The sequence below is a fragment of the Oncorhynchus tshawytscha genome, linkage group LG14, assembly GCF_018296145.1.
Source record: "Oncorhynchus tshawytscha isolate Ot180627B linkage group LG14, Otsh_v2.0, whole genome shotgun sequence".
In the NCBI taxonomy this organism is placed as follows: domain Eukaryota; kingdom Metazoa; phylum Chordata; class Actinopteri; order Salmoniformes; family Salmonidae; genus Oncorhynchus; species Oncorhynchus tshawytscha.
This window is the reverse complement of record NC_056442.1, coordinates 22,675,532-22,696,285: the sequence shown is the minus strand read 5'-3', so window position 1 is coordinate 22,696,285 and position 20,754 is coordinate 22,675,532. Positions and strand designations below refer to the sequence as shown.

The window sequence follows — 20,754 nt, the reverse complement described above, 5'->3', positions numbered from 1 at the left end:
TGTATGTTTGGCCTTGACTGTAGTGGTCAGCTTGCTTTTGTACCAAATGTGCCAATGGATTATGTGCTTGTGTAGAGGTGTGCTTTTGCGTGTTCTGTGTCCATGTGAATGAATTCCTGTTACCATGTGTGTGCTTGTGTGGTACAGCACACGTGTCTGCGTACATGTGTCTGCTGTATGTGTTTAACATGCATGTGCTTGACATTGTGTGTGTCTCTGTGTTCATGCGTTTGGATGATTGCTTTTCTATTCTTTCTCTGTGTGTTTATTTTTGACCCATTGTTTGCATTGATCTTTTAGTTTTTCACATGACTATGGCCATATGTTCAGCCTGAATACATCTCTGTGTGTGCTTGTACAGATATTGTGTGTGTGTGTGTGTGTGTACAGACATGTGACTGCATGTGTGTGTGTGTGTGTGTGTACAGACATGTGACTGCATGTGTGTGTGTGTGTGTGTGTGTGTGTGTGTGTGTCTCTATGTATGTGGGCATCTATGATACTCTGCATGCATCTGTTAGTAGCCTATATTGCCCCCCTAGATGACAGTACAAATGCATTGAGTGGCATGATCATCCTGTACTGACAGCTCCCTTGTCCCTCAGCTTGGAGACTGGGTGGCAGAGAAGATGCTCATGGCCCGTGACACGTCCCGCGATGAGACGCAGAAGCTGCACAAGAAGTGGCTGAAGCACCAGGCCTTCATGGCCGAGCTGTCCCAGAACAAGGAGTGGCTGGAGAAGATCGAGAGGGTGAGTAGAGTAGAGTACAGTACGACAGTACACTACACAGAGGCGGAGGTGGGTATCTACCATGGGTTGATGCTCAGGAATGGGGAAGGGGAGACTGAGCTGGCTGCTCTGTTGGTGGTGGTGGTAGAGTTTTGGGTGTGTGCTGGTTGCGGATGGGGTGCGAGTTAGTGTCAACTCATTACTGCTATGTCATTTGTTTTGTTCGGAGGATAAAAATAAATACAAAGTTCCTTGTTACAATGTGATCAGACCAGTGTTTATGTTGTATATAATCAAATAACGACATTATCTGCAATATTTGTGGTCCGTAATGATTTGATTTGCTCTTAAAGGATTTATTTTACAAGTGATTATTTCTAAGCCTGTTTCGAGACACAGCAAACGAGCACAAACTTGACGAGAATTGCCATCTGGTTTACCATTAGTTGAATTAAAGGACAATCACAGGCACTGAGAGTTGATGGTTGAGCGTGTCAGTGAATCGTCTCTAAGAGCTTTGATGAACCCAGAGATGCCCTGATGTGCCTATGAGCACAAACAGCTTTGCCTGAAATCTCCACTGGTCACATCACCACATCATATATGTGGGCCCTGCCTGCCCTATCAGATTGATACAAACTGTAACATCAGTGGGATAATTGTTTTAGGCAAGTAGTACAAGTACACCCACTGGCTCGGACGTGGCTCATTATACCCTGCGATATCAATCCTATTCCCCCTAATCGGAGCAGGGCTGCACGAGATGCACATGGCGTGGGAAAGCGAATGTTTTCACCGAACGTTCGTACACTGTGCATTTGTACACTGTGCATTTGTACTCTGTGCATTTGCACACTGTGCATTTGCACACTGTGCGTTTGTACACTGTGCAAATGGATTTGGGAACATGGTTGCCAATAGGCCTAAGTATATCCAGAAGTGTAATATAGCAGTGGAGGCTGCTGAGGGGAGGACGGCTCATAATAATGACTGGAATGGAGTCAATGGAGTGGTATCAACCACATGAAAACCACACCTTTGATGTGTTTGATGTCATTCCATTGACTCCATTCCAGGCATTATTAGAAGCCCCTCAGTGACGTCATCGAGGCTGAGTCTAAGTGGTACGATCCGTTTTGGATTCAAATTCAGGTCATCTGCATAGCTAGATACTGGAGTGTTATTGGAAGGTGCTTACTGCAGCTGCTGTGCAAGGGAACGATCGCTTGGAGGCACACCCATTGGCATGCCTATGATCTCAGTAGAATAATTGGCAGCATGTCATTTGTATACAGCTCCTCTTACAGTAAAGTATTTCTAGGTACAGTGTGATTAGCCACGTCTCCCAGCGATGCTGTGTATCCAAACAGAAACACAGTTTACTCCCCCGGGGCTCCGTCATAGCGTTGGTGGGAAAACAAATGAAACGCGGAGAGACAGGCACCCTAAATGCACCGTAACACAGCTGCAGTGTGTGTGTGTGTCATTTGAAACCATGTCAACTGGTGACCTGCTCTGTGTGTGAGAGAGTCTGGGGGTCGGAATGCCTGATATCTGAAAAATCCAATTAAAAATCAAAAATGTATATTATGGATGACTCTAGGTCGGAATCCATTCATGTTTAGAACCATAGTGGTTCATGGATATACACTATCTTTGCTTGACAATTTCAAACTCAGACCAACGATTCAGGATAATGACCAGGGTTTTGTTCTCAGATTGAGACATGAATATCGGATATGCCTTTGAAAGATCAGAGTATTTTAGAAAGAGTAGCCTTTGTTCTGAATATTTAAACCTACACTGCATATATATATATATAAATCTTTAGGTATTATATATATTAACACTGTAGGCTATACCATAATATTGAATAACAGTGGAGAGGTTTCGTATTTGGCATTCATGATTTTTTCCATGGATGAAAACATTCTATTGTACTTACACAGCTTACATTTTTCTATGAAATCAGAATAGTTTGTAATACGGGCAGTTTTCACTGGTAATTCTGTCTCATATATTTTCTCATCTGGGTTGGTACACTCTGACCTGCCTATAGATTTCCCTCAGTAACGGCAACACTTTGAGATCGCGGTACGTAGCCCTCTGTAAAGGGCAAGTTGGTGGTCTTATGTGAGTTCAAGGCTATTGCATAGAGCCAATGTATAGATAAAACTACCCAAAGATTTCCTGAGGGGACAGCCCTAGCAAGCAGGAGCTGTGATAAATCTGTTGGGTCAGCGCTAGTGTTACAACCATATTGGTTTGAGTTAGGGTGGTCCTGGGAAACATTATTTTCCCCCTCCTGGATTTTCATGAGCTGTGGTCTCTATCGAACAATTTACCCAAAGCAAATCGGTTAAATACAGTTGAAGTCGGAAGTTTACATACACCTTAGCCAAATACATTTAAACTCAGTTTTTCACAATTCCTGACATTTAATCCTAGTAAAAATATCCTGTCTTAGGTCAGTTAGGAACACCACTTTATTTTAAGAATATGAAAAAATGTAAGAATAATAGTAGAAAGAATAATTTATTTCAGCTTTTATTTCTTTCATCACATTCCCAGTGGGTCAGAGGTTTACATATACTCAATTAATATTTGGTAGCATTACCTTTTAAATTGTTTAACTTGGTCACCTTTTAAATTGGTCAAACATTTTGGGTAGCCTTCCACAAGCTTCCCACAATAATTTGGGTGAATTTTGGCCCATTCCTCCTGACAGAGCTGGTGTAACTGAGTCAGGTTTGTAGGCCTCTTTGCTCCAAATGCTTTTTCAGTTCTGCCCACAAATGATCTATAGGATTGCGGTCAGGGTTTTGTGATGGCCACTCCAATATCTTGACTTTGTTGTCCTTTTTGCCACAACTAAAGGAAATATGCTTGGAGTCATTGTCCATTTGGAAGACACATTTGCGACCAAGCTTTAACTTCCTGACTGATGTATTGAGATGTTGGTTCAATATATCCACATACTTTTCCGTCCTCACGATGCCATCTATTTTGTGAAGTGCACCAGTCCCTCCTGTAGCAAAGCACCCCTCACGGTTGGGATGGTGTTCTTCGGCTTGCAAGCCTCCCCCTTTTCCCTCCAAACATAACGATGGTCATTATGGCCAAACAGTTCTATTTTTGCTTCATCAGATCAGAGGACATTTCTCCAAAAGTACGATCTTTGTCCCCATGTGAAGTTGCAAACCGTAGTCTGGCTTATTTTATGGCGGTTTTGGAGCAGTGGCTTCTTCCTTGCTGAGCGGCCTTTCAGGTTATGTCAATATAGCACTCGTTTTACTGTGGATATAGATACTTTTGTACCTGCTTCCTCCAGTATCTTCACAAGGTCCTTTGCTGTTGTTCTGGGATTGATTTGCACTTTTCACACCAAAGTACGTTCACCTCTAGGTGACAGAACGCATCTCCTTCCTGAGCGGTATGACGTTTGCGTGGTCCCATGGTGTTTATACTTGCGTACTATTGTTTGTACAGATGAACGTGGTACCTTCAGGCGTTTGGAAATTGCTCCCAAGGATGAACCAGACTTGTGGAGGTCTACAATTTTTTTCTGAGTTCTTGGCTGATTTCTTTAGATTTTCCCATGATGTCAAGCAAAGAGGCACTGCGTTTGAAGGTAGGCCTTGAAAGACATCCACAGGTACACCTCCAATTGACTCAAATGATGTCAATTAGCCTATCAGAAGCTTCTAAAGCCATGACATCATTTTCTGGAATTTTGCAAGCTGTTTAAAGGCACAGTTAACTTGTAAACTTCTGACCCACTGGAATTGTGATACAGTGAATTATATGTGGAATAATCTGTCTGTAAACAATTGCTGGAAATATGACTTGTGTCATGCACAAAGTAGATGTCCTAACCGACGTGCTAAACTATAGTTTGTTAAGAAGAAATTTGTGGAGTGGTTGAAAAACAAGTTTTAATGACTCCAACCTAAGTGTATGTAAACTGACTTCAACTGTATAAAAGAGTCTAGGACTGTCTCCAAGGTTTTGAGTAGCTAAAGTATAGGCCTTTATAGCAGCTAGAATCTCTGGTGTTACTGAACGCCCCAGCCTTTTGATGCAGGTGACCCTCTTACCCTGTAACTGTCAGGTGATTTACATTTTTACGTGGTGGATTTTCTCCCTGACATCACATGCCCAGCAGCTGTTGGAAGGTGCAACTTTGCCAAGTGGACGGATATGTGCCCGAGCTTGCATCGGTTGCCAGGCAACAGCCTGTCCCCTCCCAGAATACCTCATGTATGAAGGTAATTTGTCCTGCTTCTCTCCCATATCTCTGAAACCAGGAAGTGAAACTAGCAGGAAGTGACATGTTAAAAGGCTACCGTGAAGAGTATCATAAAATGTTTGACTGTACAAATAAAGTATGAAAAAGTGTGAAAATGTTCTGGAAAGAGCATCTGCTAAATTACTAAAATGTGAGAAAATGTCCTATAAATAGAGGTGTTAATTACACAGATCTGATGCAGGTGAGAAGACTGGGTGTGAGAACAACCCGTGTCTGTGGGTGTCTTAACCTCATTATGGAAGTGCAGCATTGAAGATGCTTAAAAGTGGTTGTCCCTGCAGTGTGGCACTTTTTATAAATGGGGCCTGCCACTGTTTCTCTCAAAGCTGTTGCTACCCAAAGCCCAATGGGCTCTTATTTCCTCTTTCCCCTCGTTTCTCAGTTATTTCATTGGCCCCTTACTATTTTACAAGGGACCTCCAGGACAAGTTGCAAAAGTGACTCTCTCTTTTGTTTCGGTGTGTGTGTGTGTTTGGGATTATGTATGATGGAAAGCAGTCATCATTACCAGTAGCTACCCTGACACTACATTAATAGTGATGCCGTAACAACAACATAAGCACTGCATTTTATAATTGCATCTCCATCTGTTTAGGTCCCTGGCGTCCCACGACTAGCATCCTACACACACACTCACCCTCTTTTCTTAACCCCTTTGGGAGTAGAGTTTGACCCATGTGCTTTTGCCGGCGCTCCAATATAAAGGGGCTTGTGAGCCGAGAGGGAGAGTGAGCAGAGAGCAGGCAGAGCCTCCTCAACTACAGCACATAGCAGGGAGGTAGAGGGAGGCAGATAGACAATTATGTCATACAGTTCCATGTTCCAACACTGTCAGGACATTCCTAATACCCAGCTATCACAGTGTCCTCATAACGGTTTGTGGAACATTGCTGATACCCAGCTATCACAGTGTCCTCATAACGGTTTGTGGAACATTGCTAATACCCAGCTATCACAGTGTCCTCATAACGGTTTGTGGAACATTGCTAATACCCAGCTATCACAGTGTCCTCATAACGGTTTGTGGAACATTGCTAATACCCAGCTATCACAGTGTCCTCATAACGGTTTGTGGAACATTGCTAATACCCAGCTATCACAGTGTCCTCATAACGGCGTGTGGAACATTGCTAATACCCAGCTATCACAGTGTCCTCATAACGGTTTGTGGAACATTGCTAATACCCAGCTATCACAGTGTCCTCATAACAGTTTGTGGAACATTGCTAATACCCAGCTATCACAGTGTCCTCATAACAGTTTGTGGAACATTGCTAATACCCAGCTATCACAGTGTCCTCATAACAGTTTGTGGAACATTGCTGTAACGCTGTGGCAACGATTCTTCACAATATATTGGCTACATTTTTGCTTTTCTTAATACAGGATACTGTGCTACAATATTACGGAAAGCCAAGTGTATTATGTAGGCTTGTGAAGTTGAACCAGTGGTAGGCGCGACCTGTGCACAGTCAAAAGAAAACGCCATGCTTGCTAACTTAGTTAGCTATGTGATTAAATGGAACTGTTATAGACTGTTTATTTTTTATTTTTTTTATTTTTTACAAGCAAGTGAAATAAACATTCACACTGTACTGAGTGAATGAACAAAAACAATCAAAATTATGAATTAGGCTGCTTGAGAAGGTTGGAACAACCTGCCTGCACATTGCTGGAAGTACAATAGACCAACATACAGTTCATTCAGAAAGTATTCTCACCCCTTGACTTTTTCCACATTTTGTTGCGTTACAGCCTGAATTTAAAATGGATGAAATAGAAATTTGGTGTCACTGGCTCTAGACACAATACCCCATAATGTCAAAGTGGAAGTATGTTTTTAGACATTTTTAAACATGAATTAAAAATGAAAAGCTCAAATGTCTTGGGTCGATAAGTGTTCAACCCCTTTGTTATAACAAGCCTAAATAAGTTCAGGAGTAAAAATGTGCCTAACAAGTCATACTAAGTTGCATGGACTCTACGCTTGCAATAATCATGTTTTAACATGATTCTTAAATGACTACCTCACCTCTTTACCCCACACATACTGTACAATTATCTGTAAGGTCCCTCAGTGAAGCAATGAATTTCGAACAGAGATTCAGCCACAAAGACCAGGGAGGTTTTCCACTGCCTAGGAAAGGGAGGCACCTATTGGATGGATTGGGTAGAAAGAAGAAGGCATTGAATATCAAATGTTATTTGTCACATGCGCCGAATACAACAGTGAAATGCTTACTTACAAGACTTTAACCAACAATGCAGTTCTAAGAAAAATAAGTGTTAAGTAAAAAATAAAATAACAAATCATTAAAGAGCAGTAAAATAACAGTATTGAGGCTATATACAGGGGGTACCGGTATAGAGTCAATGTGCAGGGGCACCGGGATATCCCTTTGAGCATGGTGAAGTTATTAATTATACTTTTGATGGTGTATCAATTATACACCCAATCACTACAAAGATACAGCCTTCCTAACTCAGTTGCCGAAGAGGAAGGAATATTCCAAAACATGCATATTCCAAAACATGTTGCAAAAAAAAAAAGTACAACTGCCAAAAGGAATGAACTTTACGTTCTGAATGCAAAGTGTTATGTTTGAGACAAATCCAACACAATCCATCATTGAGTACCACTCTTCATATTTTCAAGTATGGTGGTGGCTGCATCGTGTTATGGGTATTCTTGTCATCGGCAAGGACTAGGGAGTTTTTTAGGATAAAAATAAACGGAATAGAGCTAAGCACAGGTAAAATCCTAGAGGTAAACCTTGTTCAGTCTGTTTTCCATCAGACACTGGGTGACAAATCCACCTTTCAACAGGACAATAACCTAAAACCCAAGGCCAAATATACACTGGAGTTGCTTACCAAGATGACATTGAGTTGCCTATAGTTACAGTTTTGACTTAAATCAGAATAGAAATCTATGACAAGAATTGCTGTCTAGAAATGATTAACAACCAACTTGACAGAACTTGAAGAATATTAAAAAGAATAATTGGCAAATATTGCGAAGTCTCGGTGTGCAAAGACTTACCCACAATGACTCACATCTGTAATTGTTGCCAAAGGTGATTCTAATATGTATTGCCTCAGGGGTGTGAATAGTTACTCTATGTACAGTTCATTCGTAAAGTATTCAGACCCCTTCACTTTTTCCACATTTTGTTACATTATATCCTTATTCTATTTTTTTTATTTCCCCCTCATCAATCTACACACAATACCCCATAATGTCAAAGAAAAAAACGTTTTTTATAATTTTCTGCAATGTATTAAAAATAAAAAACAGAAATACCTTATTTATATAAGTATTCAGACCCTTTGCTATGAGACTCGAAATTGAGCTCAGGTGCATCCTGTTTCCATTGATCATCTTTGCGATGTTTCTACAACTTGATTGGAGTCCACTTGTGGTAAATTCAATTGATTGGACATAATTTGGAAAGGCACACACCTGTCTCTATAAGGTCCCATAGTTGGCAGTGCATGTCAGAGCAAAAACCAAGCCATGAGGTCGAAGGAATAGTCCGTAGAGCTCTGAGACAGGATTGTGTTGAGGCACAGATCTGGGGGGTACAAAAAAATTCTGCAGCATTGAAAGTCCCCAAGAACACAGTGGCTTCCATCATTCTTAAATGGAGAAGTTTGGAACTACCAAGACTCTTCGTAGAGCTGGCCGCTGGGCCAAACTGAGAAATCGGGGGAGAAGGGCCTTGGTCAGAGAGGTGACCAAGAACCCGATTGTCACTCTGACAGAGTTCCAGAGTTCCTCTGTGGAGATGGGAGAGCTGTCCAGAAGGACAACCATCTCTGCAGCACTCCACCAATCAGGCCTTTATGGTAGAGTGGCCAGACGGAAGCCACTCCTCAGTAAAATGCACATGACAGCCCTCTTGGAGTATGCCAAAAGGCACCTAAAGGACTCGCAGACCATGAGAAACAAGATTCTCTGGTCTGATGAAACCAAGATTGAACTCTTTGGCCTGAATGCAAAGCGTCAAGGTCTGGATGAAACCTGGCACCATCCCTACGGTGAAGCATGGTGGTGGCAGCATCCTTGCTGTGGGGATGTTTTTCAACTGCAGTGACTGGGAGACTAGTCAGAATCAAGGGAAAGATGAATGGAGAAAAGTAAAGAGAGATCCTTGATGAAGAGCGCTCCGGAGCAGGTTAAGTCCTCAGACTGGGGCGAAGGTTCACCTTCCAACAGGACAATGACCCTAAGCACACTGCCAAGACAATGCAGGAATGGTTTCGGGACAAGTCTCTGAATGTCCTTGAGTGGCCCAGCCAGATTCCAAACTTGAACTCGATCGAACATCTCTGGTGAGACCTCAAAATAGCTGTGCAGAGACGCTCCCTATCCAACCTGACAGAGCTTAAGAGGATCTGCAGAGAAGAATGGGAGAAACTCCCCAAATACAGGTGTGTCAAGTTTGTAGCGTCATACCCAAGAAGACTCCAGGCTGTAATTGCTGCCAAAGGTGCTTCGACAAAGTACTGAGTAAAGGGTCTGAATACTTTTGCAAAAATGTCTAAACACCTGTATTTGGTTTGTCATTATGGGGTATTGTGTGTAGAATGATGAGGGGGGAGAATCTTTAAAACATTTTTGAATAAGCCTGTAACAAAATGTGGAAAAAGTCAAGGGGCCTGAATACTTTCCTAATGCACTGTAATTTAGATATTTCTGTATTTTATTTTCAATACATTTGCAAAGAAATTCCCCCCAAAATACTAAAATGAATCAGTTTTGAGTTCTGGCTGTAACACAACAAAATGTGGACTAGGTCAAAAGGTATGAATACTTTCTGAACGCACTATAGCTTCTGTGGTAGGCCAAAGCTGTGTGCTGGAAAACGTTGTTAGAGTATGGGTGAAATACCCATCGTGGTGCTCATGTGAATTTCATTTATTTTTCGGCTTCAGACCAATGCCTACTTCTCACATAAAACATATTTGTTTTTGTTTTTAATAGGCCATGGTATTTGCACTGATATAGGGGCTAGGCCTACTGTAAATTGCAGTCTGGACATTGACATGCCAAACGTAGTCAGTAAGTAAGATTAAATTGACTAGGCCTAAAAAGACAGTGTATAATTCTAATCACAATTATAATTAAACGAAACAACTTATTTTAAATAGGCTATCTCTAAATATAGTTACAGTCACTATCATTTCTCCCCGTATAATACGGACAAGCCAACTTCGACAATGGAGGGTTTTACGGCCACCCAAACTTTTCACAGGAGCTGGATAGAAATCCAAAACAGTATAAAGAGAAAGGGGGAATGTCTACACACCGTTATACCACTCGCAAATGTCATGTTTTCTAAACATCACGGAACCATCTTGCAGATCATATTGGCACATCTCCAGAAATAGCAGACAAAATTGCATTGCATTTGAGCCATGGACGCTCTCACCGTTAACCCATGGACGGTGATGATATCATGAACCGCATCTCTCGTTCCGTGAGCATAAGGCAATATGTGCACACGTACAGTAGGCTTAAGGGCTCTTAGGCAGAAGGATGCCTGACTGTTTTGCTGCTCTTGATATTTTCATAATACACCGGTTATAGGCTACTGATTACGCTACTGTGCGCCTCCGCTGGCAAAATCGATGTCAAAACCAATTGCGGTACTGCTAAGACCAGCTTTCGGTGAGTCTTAAGTATCACCAGGAGCGCTGCAAAATATTGGCACATTGGCGCACGTTTTTAGGGTCACCCCTCCCACACCCCCTCCCACATATTTCCACCCCTCCCACATCAGCGCAAGCTGATATAAGACAGGTAAATGACCAACTCTGCCACCAGGGTTGTAAAATAGAAGAGCGCAGGCTTTTACAAGTCGATATTGCCAAAGAGCGGGCGTTTGACACTAGCGACATCCTTAACGCCAGCCGGATATAGAGCCCGAAGAGTTATATACTGGCCTGGACGACGCTCAAAGCCAGGTTTGCACGCTCAACCAATTGACGGCGCACGACAACAATCTCTAACATGTTTCTTTACTTCCCCAGGTGATCAACCATCAAAAGGACATCACTATCCACACACAAATATCCCATGAATAAATGTGCTTCTCAGAATCAGTTTCATAGACAATGTCTGGCTTCATTATAAGGCATGGCTTTAGATCAAGTGACGAAAGACGTAGGACAGTCAGTCTTCACAAAGCTTGACATTTCCTTCAAAACACTCACTGATACATGTTGGCTCCTCTTGGTGCCTGCTGGCCATTGCACCCCCCCCCCAGCCGAATCACGTGACTGTGTCTGGTCTTCCCAGGCAGATTTATGCCTCCAGGCCTTCACACATGGAGTAATATTGACACAATAGCTTCCATGGACACAACCAGCCAAATGCGATGGCCACACTTTATGTAATTATCATTCAATAACAGATTGGTATAGCGTACGTGATCTCGTAGTGATGATTTTTTTTTTTCGTTGCCATCTGTTATTTTTCTATGGTCGTTATGGTAATTCTCCTTTTCCCCTGTCCTTTGGTTACAAGCAACTTGTTTTCAACATTATACTGCCAACATCTACGAGTTGGGTAGAGTACCCTTGCTGCCCCACTCATCTGGAGATCAAAAAAGCAACATATGCATCCGGAGCTATTTTGGCACTGTTGGGAGTGCGTCCCTTCACAGTGCAGCTGTGGTGTGGTCTCCAAATGAGGACATCCTTTGTGTGGGCAGATCATGAGAAGGCCGACCGAGAGGGATCAGAGGGAAGAGGATGCTGCACTGGTGGTGCGGCCGTTAAGCACAGTAGCCAAGCAAATGTCCTCCCAACTGGAATATGCAATAGAGATATTTCAATGCATTCTTGTTCTGAGCCTTGAGTAGAAACCGTTATGTGTTTCAGAGGAACGAGACGCCAATGTTTTTAACTGAGCACAAAGTGAATTAACTAACTAGCGTTTCAATCATTCCCCATGAAATGCACACTTATCTCCAATCAGTGAATTACATTAAAGGGGTTTAAAATGCAAATAGATTTGTTTTTTTTTTCCGACCGGTCCAATAGACTCTTTATGGTGCCTTGGGGAAACGGTGACAGAGAATGAATTACAATGTGTGTGTGTGTGTGTGTGTGTGTGTGTGGGGGGGGGGGTTGATCATGGGTAGGTTAAATCTCCTCTTCGGTCGTCATTGGCTGATGTGTCTCCCTGGCGGTGATTATGATTGCGTAGTTTACAACCCCCAGTGCTCGGGAACACTTGCGTGCACTCAGGCGCACAGGACAGAGCTGGAGAGAGGTGGAGGGATGGGAAGATAGAGGAAGGAATAAAGCACATATGTTGGGAAAGAGAGAGAGAGAAAGAGAGAGAGAGCGTGGGGGGTGCCAGAGTGCTGCAGAGAAAGGGAGCAAGTGTATGTCTGTCTGCCTCTCCCCTCTCTGAGTCTGTGATGGTGTGTCATGGCAGGCAGCAACTCAATGTGCTCTCCTTTCATTCGCTGGCTGAGTCTCTGGGGTTGCGGTTGTTATGCGATTACGTTGGGCCTACTGGAAAGAATCTGTATCTATTCTGAAAACACCTGAGAGTGTAATGAATGAAATCAACAAGAGATGAGTCAAACCTGAATTCCTCCAAACCAAACCGATGAAGACAGACAAAGGAGAGATCCGTACCAGATTATTCTATCAGGATGTAAAAGGATGATAAGAGAAGCGCATTTTTATCTGTGAGACCTGACCTCTAAAGTTGAAGTGGTTTTCTGGGCTGCCAGGGCCGAGCCAGCCCTTTAACCCAATTTGATGTGCACTGATGGGCCAGAGTCAGGAGCAGGTGATCTGGAACCCAGGCTGTAGCACTCAGGCCTCTTAAAGGTGTACCACTGAATCACAGCTCATGCTTACAAGCTAACAATGGTAGACAAATAGAACATTTTCTTTGTCATTTAATGTGGTTGCTTAGAATCCATTTTATTTACCTGCCAGATTAAGGATATAGGGAAACCATAGCCAACGCCATATCAATCAAATTTACATCAGCACGTGTCACAAAGTGCTTAAATGTATGTTCCGATATGGTGAACTGCCAACATGGTAATCACTAATTGTTGCTGGCTATGAACTATTTACAGAATGATTTCAATGGAAAAAATCCAATGGTTGTGGCAGTAGATTGTTTATGACCCCATGTTCCATAAGTGATATAAATATTACTTTATTTTCAAGCTATTATAATGTCCACTCATCAATGTCTAATCACTCTATCTCCCTTTATCTCTCTGCTCCCCTCCTCATGCTCCCCTCCTCATGTTCCCTCTCCCTTACCCTAACCTTCAACCCCCCATTCTACTTCTCTCTCTCAACGTCTTCTTCCTATCCTCCACCTGCCCTCTCCACCCCCCACTACCCTCCCTCTCCATCCTCCAGGAGGGCCAGCAGTTGATCCAGGAGAAGCCCGAGCTGAGCCCGGTGGTGCGGAGGAAGCTGGGGGAGATCCGGGAGTGTTGGCAGGACCTGGAGAGCACCACCCAGGCCAAGGCCCGCCAGCTGTTTGAAGCCAACCGGGCCGACCTGCTGGTGCAGAGTTACACCAGCCTGGACCATCGGCTTCACCAGCTGGAGGGACAACTGTGCTACGTGGACCAGGGTCAGGACCTGACCAGCGTCAACAAGCAGCTCAAGAAGCTCCAGGTCTCTTCCTCGTCATTAAATGATTAAATGAAATATCGTTGGGTATGGTGTTGCTATGGTATCTTAGTTAGGTTTAAGCTGTTGAATATCGCAGTGTATCTCTATATATAAAAACCTAGGTTGTTCTGTGTGAATTACTAATCCTTTATCATCCATTTTCTCTGAATACCTTGCTGTTTTCTCTTCATTTACGTGCCTTAAATGAGCCAGGCTGCCATAGGCTTTTGTTTAACAAGAGCAATTGGCACTCAACGCGTCACCAGTAAGCTTGGCCTGCACTCCAATGTGCTGTCATTGGAGAGTCAGACCATTCCACCCAAAGCATGGCTCTACAATACATAGTGGGTTAAAGTAACTGTCCAGTGTTTCCAGACTTCTATGAAATATGACCTATAATTAATTACAATATGAGTTAAATAATTGTGTATGTTAAAAAGCAGCTTTTCCATGTTGGAATAGTGTGGGTGTACCCCAACAACAGAAGGGGGTGGGCGTATACCGGTCCTAAAAAATATTCATGCTAGTAGACCACTGATTGGGCAGCTCATCCTCCTCAGGAAATAGCAAGCATTTTATAAACAGTCTGTTTGGGATACAAGTTTGAGGTGGGTTTTTTAAAATGTGTTTTAGATACGTTATTTTATTCTTTGGCCACAAATATGAGTATAGGATGAGTCAAAAAACATTATCTGGGTATGAGTTAACAGAATATGAACTGTTAAAAGTGAGATTTTCACTGGACAATTACTTGTAGACCAAATGTAGCCTATGCTACATGTTAACAAACACTAATGTTGATGCTAGCCAACAACCGATACAGTAGGAAGAGGTTCATGTTTTTTCCTGTCCAGGATGCTCTACCCCTGTTCTGTCACTACTACTGGATCCATCCCACAGCTTATCATTTCATCATGCGTCTCTCATTCTCCTCTCCAACAGCATGCTGCCACTAAGGGCTGCTTTTACAGTTCCTTTTCAGCCTGCCATTGTGCTTTGTGTACAGTACGCTCCATCACCCAACCTCCATCCAGGGGTACAGTACCCTTTTCACTTCAGTTCATTTCTCTCTTGGGTACTCTGATCTTCTTTCCTTTCTTCCTTTCCTTTAATGTCATTTCCTTTCCTTTGATTTATTTTCCTTTCCTATTTTTTCTTTCCTTTAAATGTCCTTTCTTTCCTTTCTTTAACCTACCTGTCTTTTCCTTCTTTCTCTCCTAATTTCTTTCTTTATCCCTTTCGTACTATAGTTTTGATCTTTTTTTGATCTTTCTTTCCGCTTCCCTCCATCCACTACCTCATCCTGTCCTGCTGCTCCTTCTGTGATCTATGGTGTGAGCAGAATCACTGTCTCATCCTTGAAACTCTAACCTTTCGCTTCACATGGAAATGTATGAAAATCTCCACTCGACTGTGCGAAATTGTCCTGTCTGTCAATTCAAGGACCATTTCTGTCAAAGTTAGAAATAATGTTCAATTCCCATGTTTTATTTTATTTCTCTAAAGTGGTGATTCAATGCATACGTGTTGGGGTAACATTTTGTGTATAAGCCAATCGAGAATGTGCTTATTCCCATGCTAGTCTCTGATATGTGTCTCTGAGAATGTCAAGGGATTCATTTAACCAGATAGAAGGTACCGAGGCAGCCGTCCCGAAGGCTCTTTTCCTCCCAATTCCTAAGAAGTCAAATCGTCATGTGAATTCGTATGAGATTGATCGGCCTCATTCTGCCTCCTACTCTAATTCACTTTACCATGGCACTCATACAGCAGCTCTTTGCATCTGGCCCACTTTTCAAATTAGTTATTGACACAACTCCACCTCCCTGGTGATCTTAACCTGATGTTTCTGTCCCAAAATGAGTGTCACCGCCTTAGTGAGAATCACCATTCCCCTCTGAATTACCTAACAGCTATATGGCCACTCTGGAGGAGTAATTGCTTTGTAGTCAATTGCAGTACATCTAACAGCTATCATCCAAACACTTCTCATACATTGTTATGACAGACTGACAGACAGAGCAACTTATCATGTACACCTAGGAAAGCCATGGATTTCCTAGGTGGCCGACTCCTGAGTTGGATGTTGCCAGGATATTTTGGTGAGAGGTGATTGATACAGGGACCGATGTATCCTCTCCATACTCACCAGGCCTCTTGCTGTCCCTGTGGACTTCCTCCCTCTCTTTAGTTCCTAACCTCTCCGTCCTCCCTCTCTCCCTCCTCCCTTCACTCACCCCTCCTCAAACACTTCAATTCCATCCCCTTTGCTTACATTCTATCTCCTCTCTCACTCCCTGTCCATTCCCGCGCTCCCTCTCTCCAGACGATGGAGTGTCAGATGGAGGAGTGGTATAAGGAGGTGGGGGAGCTGCAGGTGGCGGCGGCCTCCATCCCCCAGCAGGGCCAGGTCATGGAGACGGTCGGCGAGCGCCAAGCCGCCGTGGAGACGCGCATCGTCCGCCTCATCGAGCCGCTCAAGGAGCGCCGGCGCATCCTTCTGGCCTCCAAGGAGGTTCACCAAGTGGGCCGGGACCTGGAGGACGAGATAGTGAGTGGCCGTCCTGATCCTCCTCCGATTATACCCACACACACACCTCGCACTCTTACAGACACTTAGAGACATGTGACTTACAAGTGTCATCGGGTAAAAGTGTTGCTTAAGTTGGTGACTAACCCCCTTTTTTGTTTGTGAAAGGCGTTATCTTGATAATTTTTTTTTTATGTAACACTAAACTGATGCAGTGCCATGCTGGTGATAACCATCGAAAAGTTACCAGTGTTCGCAAGTGCTCCTTTGCTAGTTTCACTTGGGATGTGTTTGCAGCTGTGGGTGCAGGAGCGGCTGCCTGCCGCCACGTCTCAGGAGCACGGCTCCAGTCTCCAGGCTGTGCAGCACCTCATGAAGAAAAACCAGGTGAGTGGCAGCTAGCTGAGGCTAACCACACCGTTACAGTACATGTCTATCATACTGTAACATATCTAACTGGACATCGTCTTTCCGTCCCGTCCCGTCCCCCAGACTCTGCAGAGGGAGCTGCAGGGCCATCGGGCGAGCGTGGAGGACGTCCTGGAACGAGCTAATGTCATCGCCTCCATCCGCAGTCCCGAGGCTGACTGTGTGCGGGCGGGCCTGGAGCAGCTCAGCGGGCTGTGGGGTCTGCTGTGGGCCGAGACAGAGAGAAGACAGCTGGTGCTGGATGCCATGTACCAGGCCCAGCAGTACTACTTTGACACGGCCGAGGTGGAGGCCTGGCTCAGCGAACAGGAGCTGCACATGATGAACGAGGAAAAGGGCAAGGTAGGAGGCTAGGAGCCAATCACCAGGCGCTGATGTACTTAATCTGCCCAGTTACCATTTTACAGTACGAGATGATTGGCTTTTTGGAAGAGGAAAAGGTTGTATCTGCATAGGTGTAATGCAATGTGATTGTGTCCCTCCAGATATCAGCAACTGTATTTGAACACAAGTGGAGGCTGCTGAAGGGGAGGACGGCTCATAATAATGGTCCGGAACAGAGTAAATGGAATGGCATCAAACCCATGGAAACCATGGAATCCACGTGTTTGATACCATTCCACTGATTCCGCTCCAGCCGTTACCACGAGCCCGTCCTCCCCAATTAAGGTGCCACCAACGTCCTGTGATGAACATTGCATGCACTTGAATCGTTAGCATGCCAAGGTTTGTGAGAATGGACTGTAAGTGTGTTGTGGCCTCCCTCTCAGGATGAGCCCAGCACCCTGCAGCTACTGAAGAAGCACCTGGTACTGGAGCAGACGATAGAGGACTACGCTGAGACGATAGGCCTTCTCTCCCAGCAGTGCAGACAGCTACTGGAGATGGGACATCCAGACAGGTCAGTGTTGGTGCCCCACAAACCTGTCACCACGCTATTACCAAGGCTTTCGGGGGATCAAAAGTTGGTTATAGCAGCTCTAAAGGGAGTGTGCAATGAAATACCCATTTAATATACTGCCTTAACAGCTCAAAGGAAATCCCCTATATGAGAACCAAGGATCTCAGTTTGTGACTTGATTGAAGAAGATCAAGGGCCTCTCCAGTCTTTGTCTTCTGGGTGCTGAGGAGTAATCCAGTAGTAAATGGCTTGAACGACATAACCCCTGTAGAGAAGGTAGTACAGTACAGTAAAGTTTGCCGGTCATGGACTCCTGTTGCTCTGTTTATGGCAGCAGAGTGAGTCATGGTGACAGCAGGGTCAGCACTGGGTCCGTAATGCTACTCTGTCTCTGGTGTCAGAGCTAACGCTAACGGCTCTATCATCTTAGCTGTTAGCCGACGCCGGCGTCTCTGCACTAGTAGGGTATGGATGTTTTTAGGGGTTGCCCATGGTTGTCTCATGTTGTTCCGTTTGCTTTGTAAGTCTTCTCCTCACATTTACTCCTCCTGCGAACTCAACACCGTAAAACCAGCTCACGGTTTTTCATGTCTAAATGTGTTTCACTCCCACACATTCCCCCGCAATTTCACCCTGTGTTTATTACGTGTCTCAAACCCCGTCTCTGGTGTGTGTGTGTGTGTGTGTGTGTGTGTGTGTGTGTGTGTCTGCGTGCCTACCTGCCCGCATGCGTGTATGTGTCTGTCCGTGTGTGTGCGTGTGTCTCAGTGAGCAGATCAGTAAGTGTCAGTCTCAGATGGACCGGCTGTACGTGTCTCTGAAGGACCTGGTGGAGGAGAGGAAGTCTCGTCTGGAGCAGCAGTACTGGCTCTACCAGCTCAACCATGAGGTGGATGAGCTGGAGCAGTGGATCGCTGAGAGGGAGGTGGTGGCCAGCTCGCCAGAACTGGGACAGGACTTTGAACACGTCACGGTCAGTGGGACCGCTCTCAGAGCCTGAATGGACTAAGGCTTCAACAATATGATAGGGCTGGTGGTCCTCTGTAGCTCAGTTGGTAGAGCATGGCACTTGCAATGCCAGGATAGTGGGTTTGATTCCTGGGACCACCCATACATAAATGTATTTGATCATGACTGATCAGTCGCTTTGGATAAAAGCGTCCGCTAAATGGTATATAGTGGTTGTCTAAAACCTGTTGGGAAGAGGGTTAATATGTCTACATGTATGGCTCAAAGAAGGGCATGCAGTACACTGTATTATTGCTTAGTAAGGAAGTAGTATGTATTTCAACACAATTTGTTTTGATAAGTAGCCTATTACTGCTTTAGCAACAGTTCTTAGCTTGGCTAACTAGATATTGATCATCCCTTCATCCCTCTCCTCCTCTCTCCTCCTCTATCCTCCCTTCAGATCCTGCAGGAGAAGTTCACAGAGTTTGCGTCGGAGACGGGCAGTCTGGGTCAGGAGCGTGTGACGGCGGTTAACCAGATGGTGGATGAGCTGATCGACTACGGCCACGCCGAGGCCGCCACCATCGCCGAGTGGAAGGACGGCGTGAACGAGGCCTGGGCCGACCTCCTGGAGCTCATGGAGACCCGGGCACAGATGCTGGCCGCCTCGCACCAGCTCCACAAGTTCTTCACCGACTGCCGCGAGGTAGCGTTTAAACCATAAGAAGTGCTACGGTATATAGGCCTATGTCGTGTTTTGATGTGTCTCTGATTGTCTGTTATCTCCTTGTGTTGCAGATCTTGGCCCAGATCGATGATAAGCAGCGGAGGCTGCCCGAGGTGCGGGCGCGCCAGGGTGGCACTGCCAACACCAGCACCCTGCAGAGGCTCATGCACAGCTTCGAGCACGACATCCAGCTGCTCGTCACTCAGGTGAGCCCCCCCGCCCTCCCCCACTATCACTTTATTTTATTAGCACATGAGACTAAAAAGGAAGACCGAACAATACAAGAGGTCAATGTGGTAATACTTCACGTGAAGTTTCTCTCATACTTGTTCAGTAAGTACTTTTCCACAGTACTTTTAGTTATTCCTATGTCATTTATCACCCGTCCCTGTCTATATGTGTCCAGGTGAGGCAGCTCCAGGAGAGTGCGGGTCAGCTCCGGACCATCTACGCCGGGCAGAAGGCTGAGGCGATTGCCGACCGGGAACAGGAAGTGATGCATTGCTGGAAGGAGCTCTTGACGTCCTGTGAGGAGTGCCGAGTGCAGATCACCACGGCAACAGACAAGCTGCGGTTCTTCGGGGTGGTGCGAGACCAGATCATGTGGATGGACAGCATCATCTCTCAGATCGGCACAGGGGACAATCCAAGGTATATGAGTGGACATGGTTACAATTGTATTTTTATGGTTTAGGCCATACACATTTTATGAAAGTGAGGTGAGCAAGAGGGAAAAAAGTCAACCTTTTTTGTTAAAATACTATAGGCCCAGCAATGTTAGTTCAACACCTAGCGACCTAGGATAGGCTGAAAGACGCATAGTTCAGCTATAATCCAAAAGGAAGTTGTGTATCTCTTTCCTGGAAGATTGTATTTGTGAAGGGGTTGTCCGTTAAACATTAAATTAAGTGTGTACGGTCTTATCTATATTTACTGTTTGTATATCATACTGCTCCATCTCATCCACCTGCCCATCTATCAGATGTGATTGATCTGCAAGTTCAGGGGCCTGTTTTGATTTTGTGGCATTATCGTAATATAAGTAAATAAGGGAATTTATTTACGTTACGAAAAATGCCAAATATGGAGAGCTGCACAGAAAGATGCAGAGAGAGCACAGACCACACAGAGAGAAACAATTATAATGAACACATTTCAAGCAATGCACTGTAAGCATGTTTTAATATAGCAATAAACAGTATTATTTTCAAAATGGCTGCCTGGTGGTGTATATCAGGCTGACCTGGCCCTTGTCTTCCAGGGTGTGTAACCCTGTGCTCTTCTCCCTCACTGTCAGCATTCCCCACAGCGATATAACGGGCTCTGGACTCTCTGGTCCTTTCAGGGATGTGTCCTCAGTGGAGGTACTGATGAACTACCACCAGAGCTTGAAGAGCGAGGTGGAGGCGCGCAGTAAGAGTGTGCTGCAGTGCATCGAGATGGGCAAGACGCTGCTGGCCGCGCGCAACCCTGCTGCTGAGGAGGTAACAGCACTGTTGCCAGGGTTCT

General features: G+C 44.6%; 1 protein-coding gene across 6 annotated transcripts in view; it reads left to right on the top strand.

Annotated features, from left to right (window-relative positions):
* Positions 1-20,754, top strand: part of LOC112267361 (spectrin beta chain, non-erythrocytic 4-like) — a 65,987-nt gene that overhangs the window by 36,858 nt on the left and 8,375 nt on the right. For 5 of the 6 annotated variants that reach the window (XR_006078800.1, XM_042297146.1, XM_042297145.1 and 2 more), the window contains 11 exons: positions 606-752; positions 13,447-13,710; positions 16,034-16,258; positions 16,535-16,624; positions 16,730-17,008; positions 17,437-17,567; positions 18,336-18,540; positions 18,979-19,224; positions 19,317-19,451; positions 19,652-19,896; positions 20,543-20,729. Coding sequence is in view for 5 of the 6 variants with exons in the window: in XM_042297146.1 (XP_042153080.1) it covers positions 606-752; positions 13,447-13,710; positions 16,034-16,258; positions 16,535-16,624; positions 16,730-17,008; positions 17,437-17,567; positions 18,336-18,540; positions 18,979-19,224; positions 19,317-19,451; positions 19,652-19,896; positions 20,543-20,729 (2,154 nt within the window). In the remaining variant the exon portion in view is untranslated. The remainder of the gene's footprint in view (positions 1-605; positions 753-13,446; positions 13,711-16,033; positions 16,259-16,534; positions 16,625-16,729; positions 17,009-17,436; positions 17,568-18,335; positions 18,541-18,978; positions 19,225-19,316; positions 19,452-19,651; positions 19,897-20,542; positions 20,730-20,754) is intronic. The other variant, XM_042297147.1, reaches the window with a different exon arrangement.